General features: G+C 47.1%; 2 protein-coding genes across 10 annotated transcripts in view; one reads left to right on the forward strand and one right to left on the reverse strand.

Annotated features, from left to right (window-relative positions):
- Positions 1 to 1,051: 1,051 nt before the first annotated feature.
- On the reverse strand, positions 1,052 to 12,314 carry LOC141408935 (uncharacterized). Its single transcript, XM_074021580.1, has 4 exons — positions 12,297 to 12,314; positions 10,018 to 11,196; positions 6,097 to 6,322; positions 1,052 to 1,547 (listed from the first exon to the last, which is right to left on the reverse strand). Exons 1-3 carry the CDS (start codon positions 12,312 to 12,314, stop codon positions 6,305 to 6,307), a joined length of 1,215 nt encoding a protein of 404 aa, XP_073877681.1. The 3' UTR covers positions 1,052 to 1,547; positions 6,097 to 6,304.
- The window catches only part of FARP1 (FERM, ARH/RhoGEF and pleckstrin domain protein 1), a 303,757-nt gene continuing 298,302 nt past the window's right edge, over positions 9,908 to 15,362 (forward strand). For 7 of the 9 annotated variants that reach the window (XM_065533409.2, XM_065533408.2, XM_065533410.2 and 4 more), the window contains exon 1: positions 10,429 to 10,802. The gene's annotated coding sequence lies outside the window, so the exon portion shown is untranslated. Of the gene's footprint in view, positions 10,092 to 10,428; positions 10,803 to 15,362 lie in introns of those variants that run through there. The other 2 variants (XM_045376837.2, XM_074021301.1) reach the window with 1 other exon arrangement.

Here is a 15,362-nt window from a genome sequence, read left to right on the forward strand (position 1 = left end):
ATGGAATACTATGTAGATGTAAAAATATGAGAGAAATTGATATGAAATTAAGCATTGATATGACATTATTTCCAAGATTTTCCTAGGAAAAAAATAGTATGAAATTCTATCTTTGCTGTTAAAAAAAAAAAAACAACATATATCTAGGTTGGCTTGAATTCTCTAGAGAGATAAAGAAGAAGCTAAAAGATAAGCATGTCTTTTTCTGGAAAGATAAAGAAGAAGCTATAAAGATAAAGATAAAGTGGTGACCTGTTTGGAGGTAGGGCACATGGCAGCAACAGGGGAACAGGGTAGGAGGAAAGCTTTTCATGAACTACCTTTTAATAGAGTTTGATTGGAATTTTGTCTTTTGAATTAGAGGATGAGGATGATGTTAAGTCTCCATGTTTGCGCTCTCCATCTGTGCTCACTCACCCTTGCTTCAGTTTCTTGCAGCTTGGGGTCATGCAGAGAATGGTGAATCCCTGCACCATTTGGATTTAGGTTCTGAGCTAAGCCTCTGCTCTAGCCTGGCCCTCCCAGAGCTACGGTGATTGTCCTGGGCCAGTGATTCTCAATCCAGCCGCGTGCTAGGATCTCCTAGGGAGCTTTAAAAGATCCTGATGCCCAGGCTGCACCCCAGACCAGCTACATGAAGATCTCTGGGTGGGGAGGAGCACCTAGGCATCAGTGCATAACAAAGGTCCCCAGGCCATTCCAATATGCACCCAAGTTTGAGAACCAGTGGCTTGTTTAAAGAATAACTTCCTCATTTCACATGCACTGTCATGCTCTGTCTCTTTCTTTCTCCCTCTGGGACTTCACAGGGCTCTGGAGTGACCAGCAGGGCAGTGTTTAAGCATTTACTTACTCTTGCTCTGACTTCTCTGACTTTAGTAGCCTTAAATACCATGTGAGTCTATCCTGAGGCATCTGTAACTAGACATTGTTACCAAAAAAAAAAAAAAAAAAAAAGACATTTGAGAGAATATTAGAGTCCTCCAGTTAGAACCAGTTTGATAAATCAAAGATTAATACCATGAATTGAATTTAGAAATTCCTTAAGAAATTTGTGTTAATATACACAGAATATATTTGAATTTATGATGATCTTTATCTTCATTTAAAGCAAGAAATTTGTAGGTGATACGGCAATTAATCAGGTGATAATAGGGCTGAATGTAATATTTTTTCTGACATTTTATTTTTAACACCTTTATTGAGATATAATTCACATACTATAAAATTTACCCACCATACAATTTATGCATTTTAAGTGTACAATCCAGCTTGGCACGGTGGCTCATGCCTGTAATCCCAGCACTTTGGGAGGCAGAGGCTGGTGGATCACTTGAAGTCAGGAGTTCAAGACCAGCCTGGCCAACATGGTGAACCCTGTCTCTACTAAAAATACAAAAATTAGCTGGACGTGGTGGCATGCACCTGTGATCCCAGATATTTGGGAGGCTGAAGCAGAAGAATCACTTGAACCTGGGAGGTGGAGGTTGTAGTGAGCCAAGATCATGCCACTGCACTCCAGCCTGGGTTACCAAATAAGACTCCATCTAAAAAAAAAAAAAAAAAGTGTAAAATTCAAAGGCTTTTAGTATATTCAGAGTTTCACAATCATCTCCACAATTTTAGAACATTTTCATCACTCCAAAAAGAATCCTTGTACTCATTAGCATTCACTTCCCATTCTCCTCCAACTCCCCAGCCCCTGGCAATCTCTACTCTGTCTCTACAGATTTGCTGACTCTTGATCTTTTCTAGAAATAGAATCATATACAATAAGGTCTTCTGTGTCTGGCTTCTTTCACTTATGATGTTTTCAGGGTTTATCCATGTTGTAGTACGTGTCAGTACTTTCTTTTTATTGCCAAATAATATTCCATTGAATAGATATACCATATTTTGTTTGTCCATTCATTATTTAATGGGCTTTCAGGTTGTTTCTGCTTTCTGGCTACTTTGAATAATGCTCATATGAATTTGTGGACATGTTTTCATTTCTCTTGAATATATACCTAGGAGTAGAATTCATCTTATTATAAAATGTTCAAACATACAACAAAGTTGAATTTTACAGTGAATGTCCCTCTAGTCACCACCATAATTCTATTAAAATTTTAATCTTCTTTCGTCACATATCTATCAATCAGCCTTTTTATTTTATTTTTGAGACCGAGTCTTGCTCTGTCGCGCAGGCTGGAGTGCAGTGGTGTGATCTCACCTCACTGCAACCTCCACCTCCCAGGTTCAAGTGATTCTCCTGCCTCAGCCTTCCAAGTAGCTAGGATTACAGGCGCCTGCCACCACGCCTGGCTAATTTTTTGTATTTTTAGTAGAGACAGGGCTTCACCATGTTGGCCTGGCTGGTCTCGAACTTCTGACCTCAGGTGATCCACCTGTCTTGGCTTCCCAAAGTGCTGGGATTACAGGTGTGAGCCACTGCACCCAACCAAATTTTAGCTTTCTTATTGGGTGTGTGGTGCTCAATGCATTTTTGGACAACAAAAATACTTCAGGTAGTCATCAACAATGACATACCTTCCCTTTACGTATCATTTCATTCTCTGAGAATCAAAGGGCAAGATCCTAGGCCGGACTGAAAATGATTTCAGTCTATGACCTTCTTTTGCTTCCCTCCTAAAGTTCTCCTTTTGAAAGTGAAGTGAAAAATAAATGACCTGAAGTCTTTACTTTTTATCCTATCCTACTTTCTATCCTAAAAAAGTGCATTTTGAATACTTTCTCCAGTTGTCCTAGATTTTTGAATATGGAGGCACAACACAGGATCACGGCTAAGAGGGTGGCCTCTGAAGCTTGACTGAGTCTGAATCTCTTTCTTGACTGTGTACTGTGTGTGACCTTGAGTAAATTACTTAGCCTCTCTGTGTCTCAGTTTCTCCTTTGTAAAATGGAAATAATAATACAAGTCCAAAGAAGTTGAAGTTGAAGGTCAAAATCTCAGCACTCTTTTTTTTTTGAGACAGAGTCTGACTCTGTCACAGGCTGGAGTGTAGTGGTGTGATCTTGGCTCACTGCAACCTCTGCCTCCCGGGTTCAAGCAATTCTTGTGCCTCAGCTTCCCAAGTAGCTGGGACTACAAGGTGCATGCCCCCATACCCAGCTAATTATTATTTTTTTTTCTTTTCTTTTCTTTTCTTTTTTTTTTAGTAGAGACGGGGTTTTGCCACATCGTCCAGGATGGTCTCGAATTCCTGAGCTCAGGCAATCCACCCACCTCGGCCTCCCAAAGTGTTAGGATTACAGGTGTGAGCCACCATGCCTGGCCCAAAATGTCAGCAATTCTAATCAAAATTGTAATATGATTATTTTCAGAACTTAACAAAATGATACTAAAATTCATGTGGGGCTGGGCGTGGTGGTTCACGCCTGTAATCCCCGCACTTTGGGAGGCTGAGGTGGGTGGATCACAAGGTCAGGAGTTCAAGACCAGCCTGGCCAAGATGGTGAAACCCTGTCTCTACTAAAAATACAAAAATTAGCTGGGCATGGTGGTAGGCGCCTGCAATCCCAGGTACTTGGGAGGCTGAGGCAGAATTGTTTGAACCTAGGAGGTAGAGGTTGCAGTGAGCCAAAATTGTGCCACTGCACTTCAGCCTGGGCGACAGAACAAGACTGTCTCAAAAAAAAAAAAAAAAAAAAAAATTAAAACATAAATAAAATAAAATAAAATTCATGTGGAAAAACAGACATGTAAGACTAGTTGGGAAAACTTTTGAAATTAACAATAATTATGGGGTACAAGCATTATCAGATAGTAAAATACATTATGAAGCCATAAACACAAACATTTTGGTAACTGGCACAGGGATAGGCAGATGAGTAGAAAAGAATATTTGTGGAAAAGCGGATCCTAAGGTAGGACAAAGTTGGCATTTTAAATTGGTATGGAAGATGAAAGTAAGATGGGTTTTCAAATGGTATCTGCTCAGCCATTTGGATAAAAGATGTTGGAGGCATGTCTCATTTCTCATGCCAAAATAAGATATAGATCAATGATAAAATATAAAAAAAATTAAAGTACAGAAACATGATAATTTTTAAAAACATCTTGCATAGGGAAGACATTTCCAAGCATGATGCAAAAATGTGAAATCATAAAAGTAAACACCAACAAATCCGACAATACAAAAATTAAGAACTTGTTGTGAAAAAGAGTACCGTAGTAAAAAACACAAAAAATATTCACTACATGACAGCAAAGGGCTAATTTCCTTAACATATAAAACATTTTGAGAGTTAACGAAAAAAGATAAACAACCCAATGGCAACATGAGCAAAGCACATGAAGGGCAGTTAATGGATAAACGCCAATGGATAATTTTTTAAATAATGAGATTTTGTTTTTGCCTGTAAGACTGACAAATATGCCCGGGCGTGGTGGCTCATGCCTGTAATCTCAGCACTTTGGGAGGGCGAGGCAGGCGGATCATGAGGGCAGGAGATTGAGACCATCCTGGCCAACATGGTGAAACCTTGTCTCTACTAAAAGTATAAAAATTAGCCTGTAATCCCAGCTACTTGGGAGGCTAAGGCAGGAGAATCGCTTGAACTGAGGAGGCAGAGATTGCAGTGAGCCTACATTGCACCACTGCACTCCAGCCTGGGTGACAGAGTGAGACTCTGTCTCAAAAAAAAAAAAAAAAAGACTGACAAATATTAAGTTTGCCAATATCCAAAGTGGGCTAAAGAATGATTATTCTCAAGCATGGTTAGGGGGTTCATTTATTGTTCCATAGTAAGTCATGCAAAGCTTAATGGCATGAAATTACCAGTTTATTGGACTGGGAATTTGGAAAGAACATAGGGTTCTTCTCCATCCATGGTGTCCTTAGCTGGTATGACTCAAAAGTTTGGGTGGTTGGAATGGCTGGGAACAGGGACAGTGGGAGCTGAAGAACTCATTCTGAGGTGGCTTCTTCACTCATGTCCTGACACGAGGGATGGGATGGTTGAAAGACCAGCTCATCTGGGACTGTCAAATGGAGTATCTCCAAATGAGCCTCTTGAGTATGACAGTCTCAGGATTGTTGGGACTTCTTACATGGCCACTCAGACTTCCAAGAACAAGTGTATGCAAAGAACAAGTTAAAAGCAGCATGGCTTGTTCTGACCTAGCCATGAAAGTCACATCACTTCCACTGTATTCTATTGACTGCAACAGTCACAAGCCTGTCTGGATTCAAAGGGCATAGACATAGATCTGACCTCTCAGTGGGAGGAGTGTACAATAATTTGTGGCCATGTTGTAAAATCTCTGCAGTGGAAGAATACATTTTTTTTTTTTTTGAGACAGAATCTTGCTCTGTCGCCCAGGCTGGAGTGCAGTGGCACAATCTCGGCTCATTGCAAGCTCTGCCTCCCAAGTTCACACCTTTCTCCTGCCTCAGCCTCCTGAGTAGCTGGGACTACAGGAGCCCGCCACCATACCCGGCTAATTTTTTGTATTTTTAGTAGAGACAGGGTTTTGCCGTGTTAGCTTGGATGGTCTCGATCTCCTGACCTCGTGATCTACCCGCCTTGTCCTCCCAAAGTGCTGGGATTACAGGAGTGAGCCACCGCGCCCAGCGGAAGAATAAATTTTTGCAATGTCTTTGAAGTACAATTTTGCAATATCTACCAAATCTTAATATACAACTGTTTTTTGAACCAAAGACATCCCACACAGATAGTCCCGGGATTCCTATCCTCTACCTCCCTCACTCTCTCCTTAAGCTATTCTCCATCTGGTTTCTGTCACCAGAAGTACGGTCCCTTCCCTTCCAAGGTCTTGATTCTTTGCAGAAGAATAAGGTCTCACCTCCAGATCCCAACTAATATCTTGTAAGTTCTCCAACCTCAGATGTCTATTTCATGTCAGTTGCTTTCTCTGTAGCTCAGTTTCTGCTGGTTCCATTAAGGGCTGCTGAAATTGAGCTCAAAATCCCAAGATTTCCCACCAACTACACAAGGAGATTCATATTCTTCCTGTTGACACGACTTTGAAACTGCTCATCCTAATATTCTTCCTCCTACCACATTATGCTGTGTTATCTATTGCTGCAAAACAGGTTATTCCAAAATGTGGCATAGAAGAACACTTACCATCTCATGCTTCCTATGGGTTAAGACTCTAGAAATTGCTTAGTTGGGTCCTCTGGCTTTGGGTTCCTCATGACACTGACATCACTTCAAGTCTCAGCTGGAAAGGACTTCTGTATTACACAGTTGTTGGCAGAATTCAGTGCCTCCAGGGCTGTTGGAGTAAGGCTTCCCTCTGTTCCTTGCCACTGTTGGTCCTCCATAGGACATCTTACAACATGGCAGCCAGCTTCATCAAAGCAAGCAAATGAGAGGGCAAGACCGTATCAGTAAGAAGTTACGGGCCTGGTGTGGTGGCTCACACCTGTAATCCCAGCACTTTGGGGGGCCGACGAGGGTGGATCACGAGGTCAGGAGTTCAAGACCAGCCTGGCTAAGATGGTGAAACCCCATCTCTACTAAAAATACCAAAATTAGCTGGGCATGGTGGCGCACGCCTGTAATCCCAGCTACTCAAGAGGCTGAGGCACAGAATTGCTTAAATCCGGGAGGCAGAGGTTGCAGTGGCTGAGATTGTACCACTGCACTCCAGCCTGGGCGACAGAGCAAGACTCAGTCTAAAAAAAAAAAAAAAAAAAAAAGAAAAATAAAGTTACAGTGCTCTGTGACCTAATCACGGAAGTGACATTGCCTTCCTTTTCTGTATTCCATCCATTAGCAGTGAGTCACTAGGTCACACTCAAGGCAGGGGGATTACACAGATTGAGCCCACCACAAATGCTACAAGCAGATCTCTTTCCGCCTTGGATTTTAATACAGGCTGCCTCAGTTACTGACAGTGCATACTGTCACGTCCAGAGAGCAGCATCACCCTAAACCCAGATTCCCTGAAAGGTGATATGTTGAAGGGGTGCTAACTATGAAATAAAAAGTGGTGTTTCACTGTGACATGTGATATCTTAATATAAAAGATTTACATGCCTCCACACACTTTTGTATATGACCAGAAAATTTCTGAAAGACTGTAAAAACTGTTGGGAAAATTATTTCTAAGAAGCGAGATTAGGGATGCAGGAAGGGTTCCTTCTAGGTTTTACTTCCTACTCTTCTATACTGCTTAACTTCTTGACATGTACACACGTTTTACAGTAAAACAGCTAAAATTAACAAGAGGAATTGTTAAGAACAGGGTGATTCCTTAATCCAAAGAGATTTTTAAACAACCCATGCCACAGCTTGGGATAAAAGGGGGATCTAGGGGGATTATACATTTTTATATTCTGAAAGTTAAGCATAAATGACACACAGTGACAAACACCTAAGTTTTTCAGAAGTTGATTTTCTAGGTTGAGGATTTTCCAGGCCAAGTACCCCTGGCTTTTCAGGGAGAGGAATTTAAAAAGTGCTTTCTGGCCAGGCACGATGGCCTCATGCCTGTAATCCCAGAACTTTGGAAGGCCAAGGCAGGGGGATCACTTGAGCCTATAAGTTTGAGGCTGCAGTGAGCTATGTTTGTGCCACTGCACTCCAGCCTGGGCGACAGAGCAAGACTTTTTTTTTTTCTTTCTTGAGATGAAGTCTCTCTCTGTTGCCCAGGCTGGAGTACAGTGAAGCGATCTCAGCTCACTGCAAGCTCTGCCTCCCAGGTTCACACCATTCTCCTGCCTCAGCCTCCACAGTAGCTGGGACTACAGGCGCCGGCCACCATGCCTGGCTAATTTTTTGTATTTTTAGTAGAGATGGAGTTTCACCGCATCAGCCAGGATGGTCTTGATCTCCTGACCTCGTGATCTGCCCACCTCGGCCTCCCAAAGTGCTGGGATTACAGGCTTGAGCCACAGTGCCCCACCAAGACCCTCTCTTAAAAGAAACAGTACTTCCTATTAGGTTAGGTACCAATCGCAGAATGTTGGTGAGAACTGGGAGGAAATGGAGGAAGTTCTCTAGTGTGACCCCGTCACTTTATAACCTCTTTAACTAGATTGCCAGAACTGCCCCTTCTCCCCTCTCTTTTCCCCCATTAACTCTCTCCCCATGGGCTCCTGCCCTCAGCCTGCAAACCTCAGATTTGCTCCTTTAAGTCACCTTCACAAATGTTGATAATGTTGAGATAAGGCAGCATGGGATGTTATGTATTATGATCATATTGATTAATATGATCAATATGTGTTATTATAAGTAGTTTTAAGATCACAACTAAATCTAATTCTAGACATGCAGAGACTATGAAAGAAATGCTGTAACATGTAGAAAATGTTGGTCTTGCAAAGAGGGTGACCGGGAAAATGTCACTCTTCTAATTTTCTGTGCTTTCTATGATTTTTTGCTCTTATTATTTTTATTTTTTTGAGATGGAGTCTCACTTTGTTGCCCAGGCTGGAGTGCAATGGCATGATCTTGGCTCACTGCAACCTCTGCCTCCCAGGTTCAAGCGATTCTCACGCCTCAGCCTCTTGAGTAGCTGGGACTGCAGGCGTGCACCACAACGCCCAGCTAAATTTTGTATTTTCAGTAGAGACGGGGTTTCCCCATGTTGGCCAGGTTGGTCTCGAATTCCTGACCTCAGGTGATCCACCTGGATCAGCAAGTAACACCTGAGAGCTTGTTAGAAACAGTCTCAGACTTACTGAATCAGAATCTGCATTGCAACAAGATTCCCTGGTGATTCAGGTATACATTAGAGTTTAAAAAGCAGCCTACAGCAATTGTTCTCAAACCTGACTACACGTTGGAATCACCAGCGGAACTTTGCTGATGCGGATGCCTGGGTTAGAATCTTTATATATTTGGCTGGGGTGCAGCCAGGGTGTTGGTTTTTAATCGCAGGTGATTCCATGAGTTTGAGACCCACTGTCCTAACACCGTGGGCCTCCAAGTGTGATCCCAGGACCAAAGCAACACCACTATCTGGGAATTTGCTAGAAATGCAAACTCTCAGGCCCCACCCCAAACCTACTGAATCGGCAGCTCTGGGGCTGGAGCCTGAGAGTCCTTTAGCCCTGCAGGCGATGAGCAAGCCCTGCTTGCTAAGGTTTCATTAGGTAGGTCGGGGATGGGGCCCAGTGTTCATTTCTTGACGTTTCCAGGGGCTGCTGCTGCTGGTCGTGGTCTGAGAGCCACACTTAGAGAATCACGGGCAGAAAAAAATCTGATGTGACACACAGCTGGTTGGGCTGACAGAGCCAAGCCTCAAACCCACCATTTCTTCTCTTTAATCACAGACCACCAAATCTGCAAGTGTTAAATCTCTGCTCCTCCCCGGGAGCTGCCCACAAGCACCCCCTACTTCCAAGACCCCTGTTCTTGTCTCAACCCGCCCTTCTGTCAGGGTCCCTACACTCCACTTCTGCTCCTGTCCAGCTGTGAGTTCACTTGAGGCCTCTCCCGTGAAATCCGCCCTCTGGGTTTGAGGTCAGGGAACTCCTGTAAGACGCAAAAGGCCCAGGGTTCTGAGCCAGTGGCCTCCGAAGGCCGGAATCCGCTAGCCCCGGGTCTGGCAGAGCGTCACTTGCTGCGCCCTAGGCCTCTTCCCGCCACGCTTAGAGAGAATGACTGGAGGCTCAGAAGGGGGTGGAGAAGGTAACGCGGCAGCTGCTGTGTGGGGACGATGACTGTGCCCCTAGATCGCTGCCTCCTGGGTCCTGAATCTTGCTCCCCGCTCCGTGGAGTTCCCGAAACCCCAAAGGCACTCAAGCACCACAAGCCACTCCTAACCTCCCCCACCCATTCCCCAAGAGCACTGTCCCCCGAGGCTGGGCGGGCGGGAACTGTCATGGGATTCGCTCGGGCGGAGGGCGCTGGCCCAGGACGTGGGCGGGCGCGGGGTGGCCGCCGCTCCCCCGAGCTTAAGTCCCGTGCAGCCCGGGGTGGTGCCGGAAGCCCGTGCCTGTGGCTCCGGGGGAGGGCTCGGTGGGTCCCTGAAGACGGTCCTCCCCGCGCGACGTCGCAGACGAAGCAGCCCCAGGCAGGACCTCAAAAAGCAACCTGCAGAGTCCGAGCCCCTGACCGCCTGCCTGCCGCTCCCGGCTTCGCCGTGCACGCGTCTCCCGCTCTCCCCGGTTCGTTTTTCGCCACAGCGGCCGGATTCGCGTCTCGCCGGTAGCGCTCCCCGCGCTCGGTTTGGTAGCGCCGCGCGGAGCCCGGCCCTGGCTGGACGCCCAAGAGAGGCGCAGATCCCCGGTGGCGCGCTGGGCTCAGGAGGCCCCTGGGCGCACCTGCCCGAGCGGAGCGGGGCGGGCGCAGGGCGCGGGCCCGGACGCTGGAGGGGGCTGTGGGTCTCCCGCGTCCCCGCCGCTCGGGCTGCGCGGCGCCCGCCTCCCCCCGCCGAGGGGCCGGCCCAGACCCGGGGAGGGGCGGCGGCCACAGCACTTCCCGCTCGCCGGCCTCGGAGGCGGCGGGTCCGGCGCGGGCGCAGCGGTGCGGGCGCTCGGCTGGGGCGCGGGGCGGGGACGCGGCCGCCGCCCGCTTTGCGCCGCTCCTCCCTGCGCGAGTGGCGCTGCCCCCGGCGTCTAGCCGGCCATGGCGACCCGGAGCTCGCTCCCCACCCACCCCGCCTGCTCCGCCCTCCCCTCCGCCCCGCGCCACCTTTGATGGCTCGGACCTCGGCCGGCCACCGCCAGCCCCGCTCGCGCGCCCGCGCCGCCGCCGCCGCCGCCCGCGGGTATTAATAGCCGGCGCCGCCGCGCCCTCGGCCGCCGGAGGCTTGGGAGCCGCCGAGCCCGGAGCCCGAGCCGGGAGAGGGAGCCGCCGCAGCCGCCGGCGCTGTGGAGGTAGGAGGCGCGCGGTGAACAATGACCGCGGCGGGAGGGCGGGGGCCGGCGGGGTCCGGGCCGCGGGCTGCAACTTGTGCGAGTCCAGGCTCCCGCAGCGCACGGCCGGGGCCGCGGGCGAAGGTGGGCGCGTGGTCCCCGGGGTCCTGCTCCGCGTAGTCGGGCGGCGGGCCGGGCCCGGGCAGCCCTGGCCACCATCGCAGGAGCTCGGGGGCCTCGGGGCTCCGCGCCGCCCCCTGCGCCCCTCTCCCCTCACCTCCGCCGACCTGGGGCTGCCGGGCTCCGCGCCGGTCTCCGCTAGCCTCTCCCGACCCTGGCGCCCTTCCCCCGCTTCCTCCCGTCCTACCCGCCCGCTGACAGCGCCGGACGCCGCTTCCGGACCTCGGGCCGCAATCTCGGCCCGTGAGGCCGGTTGCGGGCCGGGAGGTGGCCGCTGGCGTGGTTGCCACCGCGCCGCCGGGTGCCCGCCGCTCACCCACGCGCGGCGCGAGGTTCCCGGCGGGTGACAAAGAGGAACACACCCTCTGCCCAAGTTAATTTTGTGTCTCTCTTTACTGTCTGCCTTTATGCAGGGCAAAGTTTTTATTTTTTATTTTTTGAAGCAAAGGACAGATTGTTTTGCAGCGAGCATTTCCAAACAACTTCTGATTGTGGTTTTACGATTCAAGTTCCGGAAACTTTAGCTGTGTGATCCGGCTGGACCCCAGAGACTGTGTGTGTGTGTGTGTGTGTGTGTGTGTGTGTGTGTGTGTGTGTGTGGTTTTATTTGAGGGGGGAAATATGAGTTCCCTGTAATGAGTCTGGATCTCGTTTGTGGCAGCTGGAGACCAGCGGCTGTTGGGGATCGAGTAGTGTTCCCCAGAAAGGAGGGAGCCAAGGCTCACAAAGAAGCGAGGCCCTGGTGTCTGATCAGCTCGTGGAGACGTGGGAGAGCCTGCTTCTCATCTGGAACAGTTTAGCAGCCTTGGCCTCCCTCTCTCTCCCAGCCATGGGGAGTACCGGTGGCCTCTGGTCGTTTTAGTTTATTTTGTTAAGGCCGTTCTCTTTGTCAGTTTACCAGGTTTGACCGCCCAGCCCTGGCCTCTGCATGGAAACCTCTGGGCGCCCCTCTCCTTCCAGTAGGCAGCATCTTCTGAGCCAAACCCTGGCCTAGCACTGGATTCCGTTTAATTTGCTTTGCACGTGGTGACTTGCGGAGCCCATTTCAGAACATCCTCCAGCATTGTCTTGCTTTTCTTATTCAGTCTGAACAAGGGGAGGAGAAAGAAATATCTTTCTGGTCCTGAAAGCTTTAGGGGAGTTGCCTTAAAAATTGGCTTCGTTGTTCCGGAGACTTTAGGAGGGCCCTGTTTCATCCTCTCTTTGGCTTGCTCCCTCCTTCCACAGTGTTCTTGTAGGGGGTTTATTCTCAGTCTTTCGGATGGGTTGGCCTCCAGGATGTGACAGTTTCTGACAGTGTGCTTCATAAGTGGGTACAGCTAGCACATGGCTCACTTTATATTCCTGCAGCATCGTTCTGCAGCAAGGCATCAATATTGGAGTTACTCCAAGCACAGCGAAGCGTTTGTGTTTTTAGAATGTCTGGCTAATAGATCTGCTTCTGGGTAAAATAAATAGAAGCATTATTGGGCAGTGGCTGCTTTACTGAGGGAATTGTTGGTGGAGACAGCGAGTAGATGCCTTCCTAGCCCAGTGCCTCCCGGAATCTCTTACTTGTTTCTTTTATGTGAACGGGAAACTAGAAATACTTGGTGTGCAGGTAGCTGTGCCTCCTAGAGACAGGGATTCTATGGTGTCCGCATCCTGTCCCCCCCCCCCCCCGTTATTTGGGGTGTGGTGTTTCATTGAGAAGTTCTGTCATTGTGGGAATCCTTTGGAAGTTTGGTTTATAATGCCCCCTTTCATAGTGATATTATCTTCCTTGAATTGATACAGGGATGGATTTATTCCTTGGTTCATAATAGAATGCTAACTTTGTAGCCAAACTTATCAAAGAAGATCTTTAAATAATTTATCCCGGAGAAGTTTCTTACTGGGCTATTGCATTCACCTCAAAATTATCCTGAGTTTGCAAGGAACCTGGAGGAATGTTTTTGTTTCACTTTTCATTAAACTGTCCAAGGGGGCTGGGCGTGGTGGCTCACACCTGTAATCCCAGCACTTTGGGAGACCGAGGCAGATCACTTGAGATGACCAGTTCCCAGCCTGGCTAATATGGTGAAACCCCGTCTCTACTAAAAATACGAAAATTAGCCAGGCATGGTGGCAGGCGTCTGTAATCCCAGCTGTTCAGGAGGCTGAGGCAGGAGAATCACTTGAACCCAGGAGGCAGAGGTTGTAGTGAGCTGAGATCGGGCCACTGCACTCCAGCCTGGGTGATAGAGTGAGACTCTGTCTCAAAAAAAAACAAAAAAAAAAAACAAAAAAAAGGAAACTGCCTAAGGAAATTTTGTTTTGTTTTGCTTTTTGGTTAAAGATACAAATTAAATATAGCATTGAAAGAGGTAGTTTTTTTTTAAACAGTGAAGCTTATACTCATTTAATTTATTGAACATATAATAGCTTAATTCATTTGGAAAAGTGTAATACTTAGGAGGAGGATGCTTGTGATAAATATCAGAAAAAAGAACTCTTTTCACCCTGGAGGGGATTAGAGAATACTAGAGAAAGGATAAAAAGCTGGTTTCTGCAAGCAGAATAGACTTAGGAAAAATGGCATTGTGATTTTCCCAGAGGATAAGAGAAATTCTATGGATTTGTAAATACTGTACTTGCCTGATTTTTTTTTTTTTTTTTGAGATGGAGTTTTGCTCTTGTTGCCCAGGCTGGAGTGCAATGGTGCAATCTCGGCTCACTGCAACCTCTGCCTCCCAGGTTCAAGCAATTCTCCTGCCTCAGCCTCCGGAGTAGCTGGGATTGCAGGCATCCGCTACCATGCCCAGCTAATTTTGTATTTTTAGTAGAGATGGGGGGGGGGGGGGGTTTCTCCATGTTGGTCAGGCTGGTCTCGAACTCCCGACCTCAGGTGATTTGCCTGCCTCGGCCTCTCAAAGTGCTGGGATTACAGGCGTGAGCCATGGAGCCCGGCCTTGCCTGATGTTTTGATAGCATGGTGGACTGGACATTTTAAAGAAGCCCTTTGTAACTGGCCTGCCTTACTGCAGATAACTGCTTAGTGTTTTTAAGAAATGCACTTTCCTCACCAGCTGAAGGTGCTACAGATAAGAGGGGCAGATATAATCCTGTAATGTAGGTGCTAGAGTCTTTCTACCTTGGGTGCACAGGTATTCCCTGTATTGGTGACCACCTGCCTGGGAGGGGAGGGTGTGGGGTCTTAGGCGCTTGTGGCAGTCTCTCTCCTATTTGCTGCTTTTGATTGAAAGGAGCCTCTCCAAGCCTTGCTATTGAATGGGAAGCAGTGGATCAACTTTTCTTGCCTTTTAGTGTCAGAGTTTATTCTGTGGTGGTACTGGGTGGCAGTCCTCTTTCTCTCTGTTTCAGCCATGGTGACTTAGGTAGGCTGTTACCTCCTTAACCACTTCCACATGGCCAGGCAGATCAGTGCCAAATGGTTTTCATTCAAGTTACTTCAAATCCTGATTTCTCCCGTCCCGTTCTGCCAAATGCAGCCTTTGTTTTTAATCAAGAAGCCCCCAGAAAACGTGTATTTAAAACTGGCAAAACTTTTTATAGGATGCCCTTGCCCTGGTTTGAGTTAGTTAAAAATGTTTGGCCAAGTGGATACTTTGAGCAAAAGTGGATAATTCATACATTACTAAAATATCATGCTTGGAGCTTTTGATACTAATCCAGTGACACTGAAACTGAGGCATGCTCAGTGCTGCCTGCAAACTATTAACTCAGATTGTAAGTTTTCTTAGTTTAATGTGGGTGGAAATTATAGACAAACTTCAAGACTTGCAATTAATGTGGGAATTCATCATTTACACTGAATTTCATATGTAAGACTGTCATATTTGTTCATACATTTAAAAAAGCCTCAGGCCACACTAGACTGCCTTTAACTCTCAATTATGATAATAACCTCTGACCACAAGAGTAACTTCACTTTATGTGCAGACTTTCACGAAATGTTTTGCATAAATTATCAATTAGAAGACTTAAAAATCCAGTATTATGATGACTTTCAGTTTTTGTTCTTATTCATGTAGGATCTAGTATAGTATTTGAATATAGCAAACATTTGATAAATTCTTGTGTTCTGTTTTCTTTTTGAAAGAGGGTCTCACTCTGTCACCAGGCTGGAGTGCAGTGGTGATCATGGCTCACTGCAGCCTCGACCTGTTGGGCTCAAGTAATCCTTCCATCTCAGCCTCCCGAGTAGCTGTGACTACAGACGCATGCCATCGCACCCAGCTAATTTTTTCTTTAAAAATTTTTTCTTAGAGTCTCACCAATATATTGCCCAGTCTGGTAAATCCTTGTTGAATGAATAATAAATCCAGTTTTTACCATCCCTTCAAATTAGTCTTTAGGATTTTTAAAGGAAACTTGTTATTAGAACTGATAGATTGCAGTTCTGGCAGTTTGATATTTGAT

The sequence above is a fragment of the Macaca fascicularis genome, chromosome 17 (assembly GCF_037993035.2).
Source record: "Macaca fascicularis isolate 582-1 chromosome 17, T2T-MFA8v1.1".
Classification (NCBI taxonomy): domain Eukaryota; kingdom Metazoa; phylum Chordata; class Mammalia; order Primates; family Cercopithecidae; genus Macaca; species Macaca fascicularis.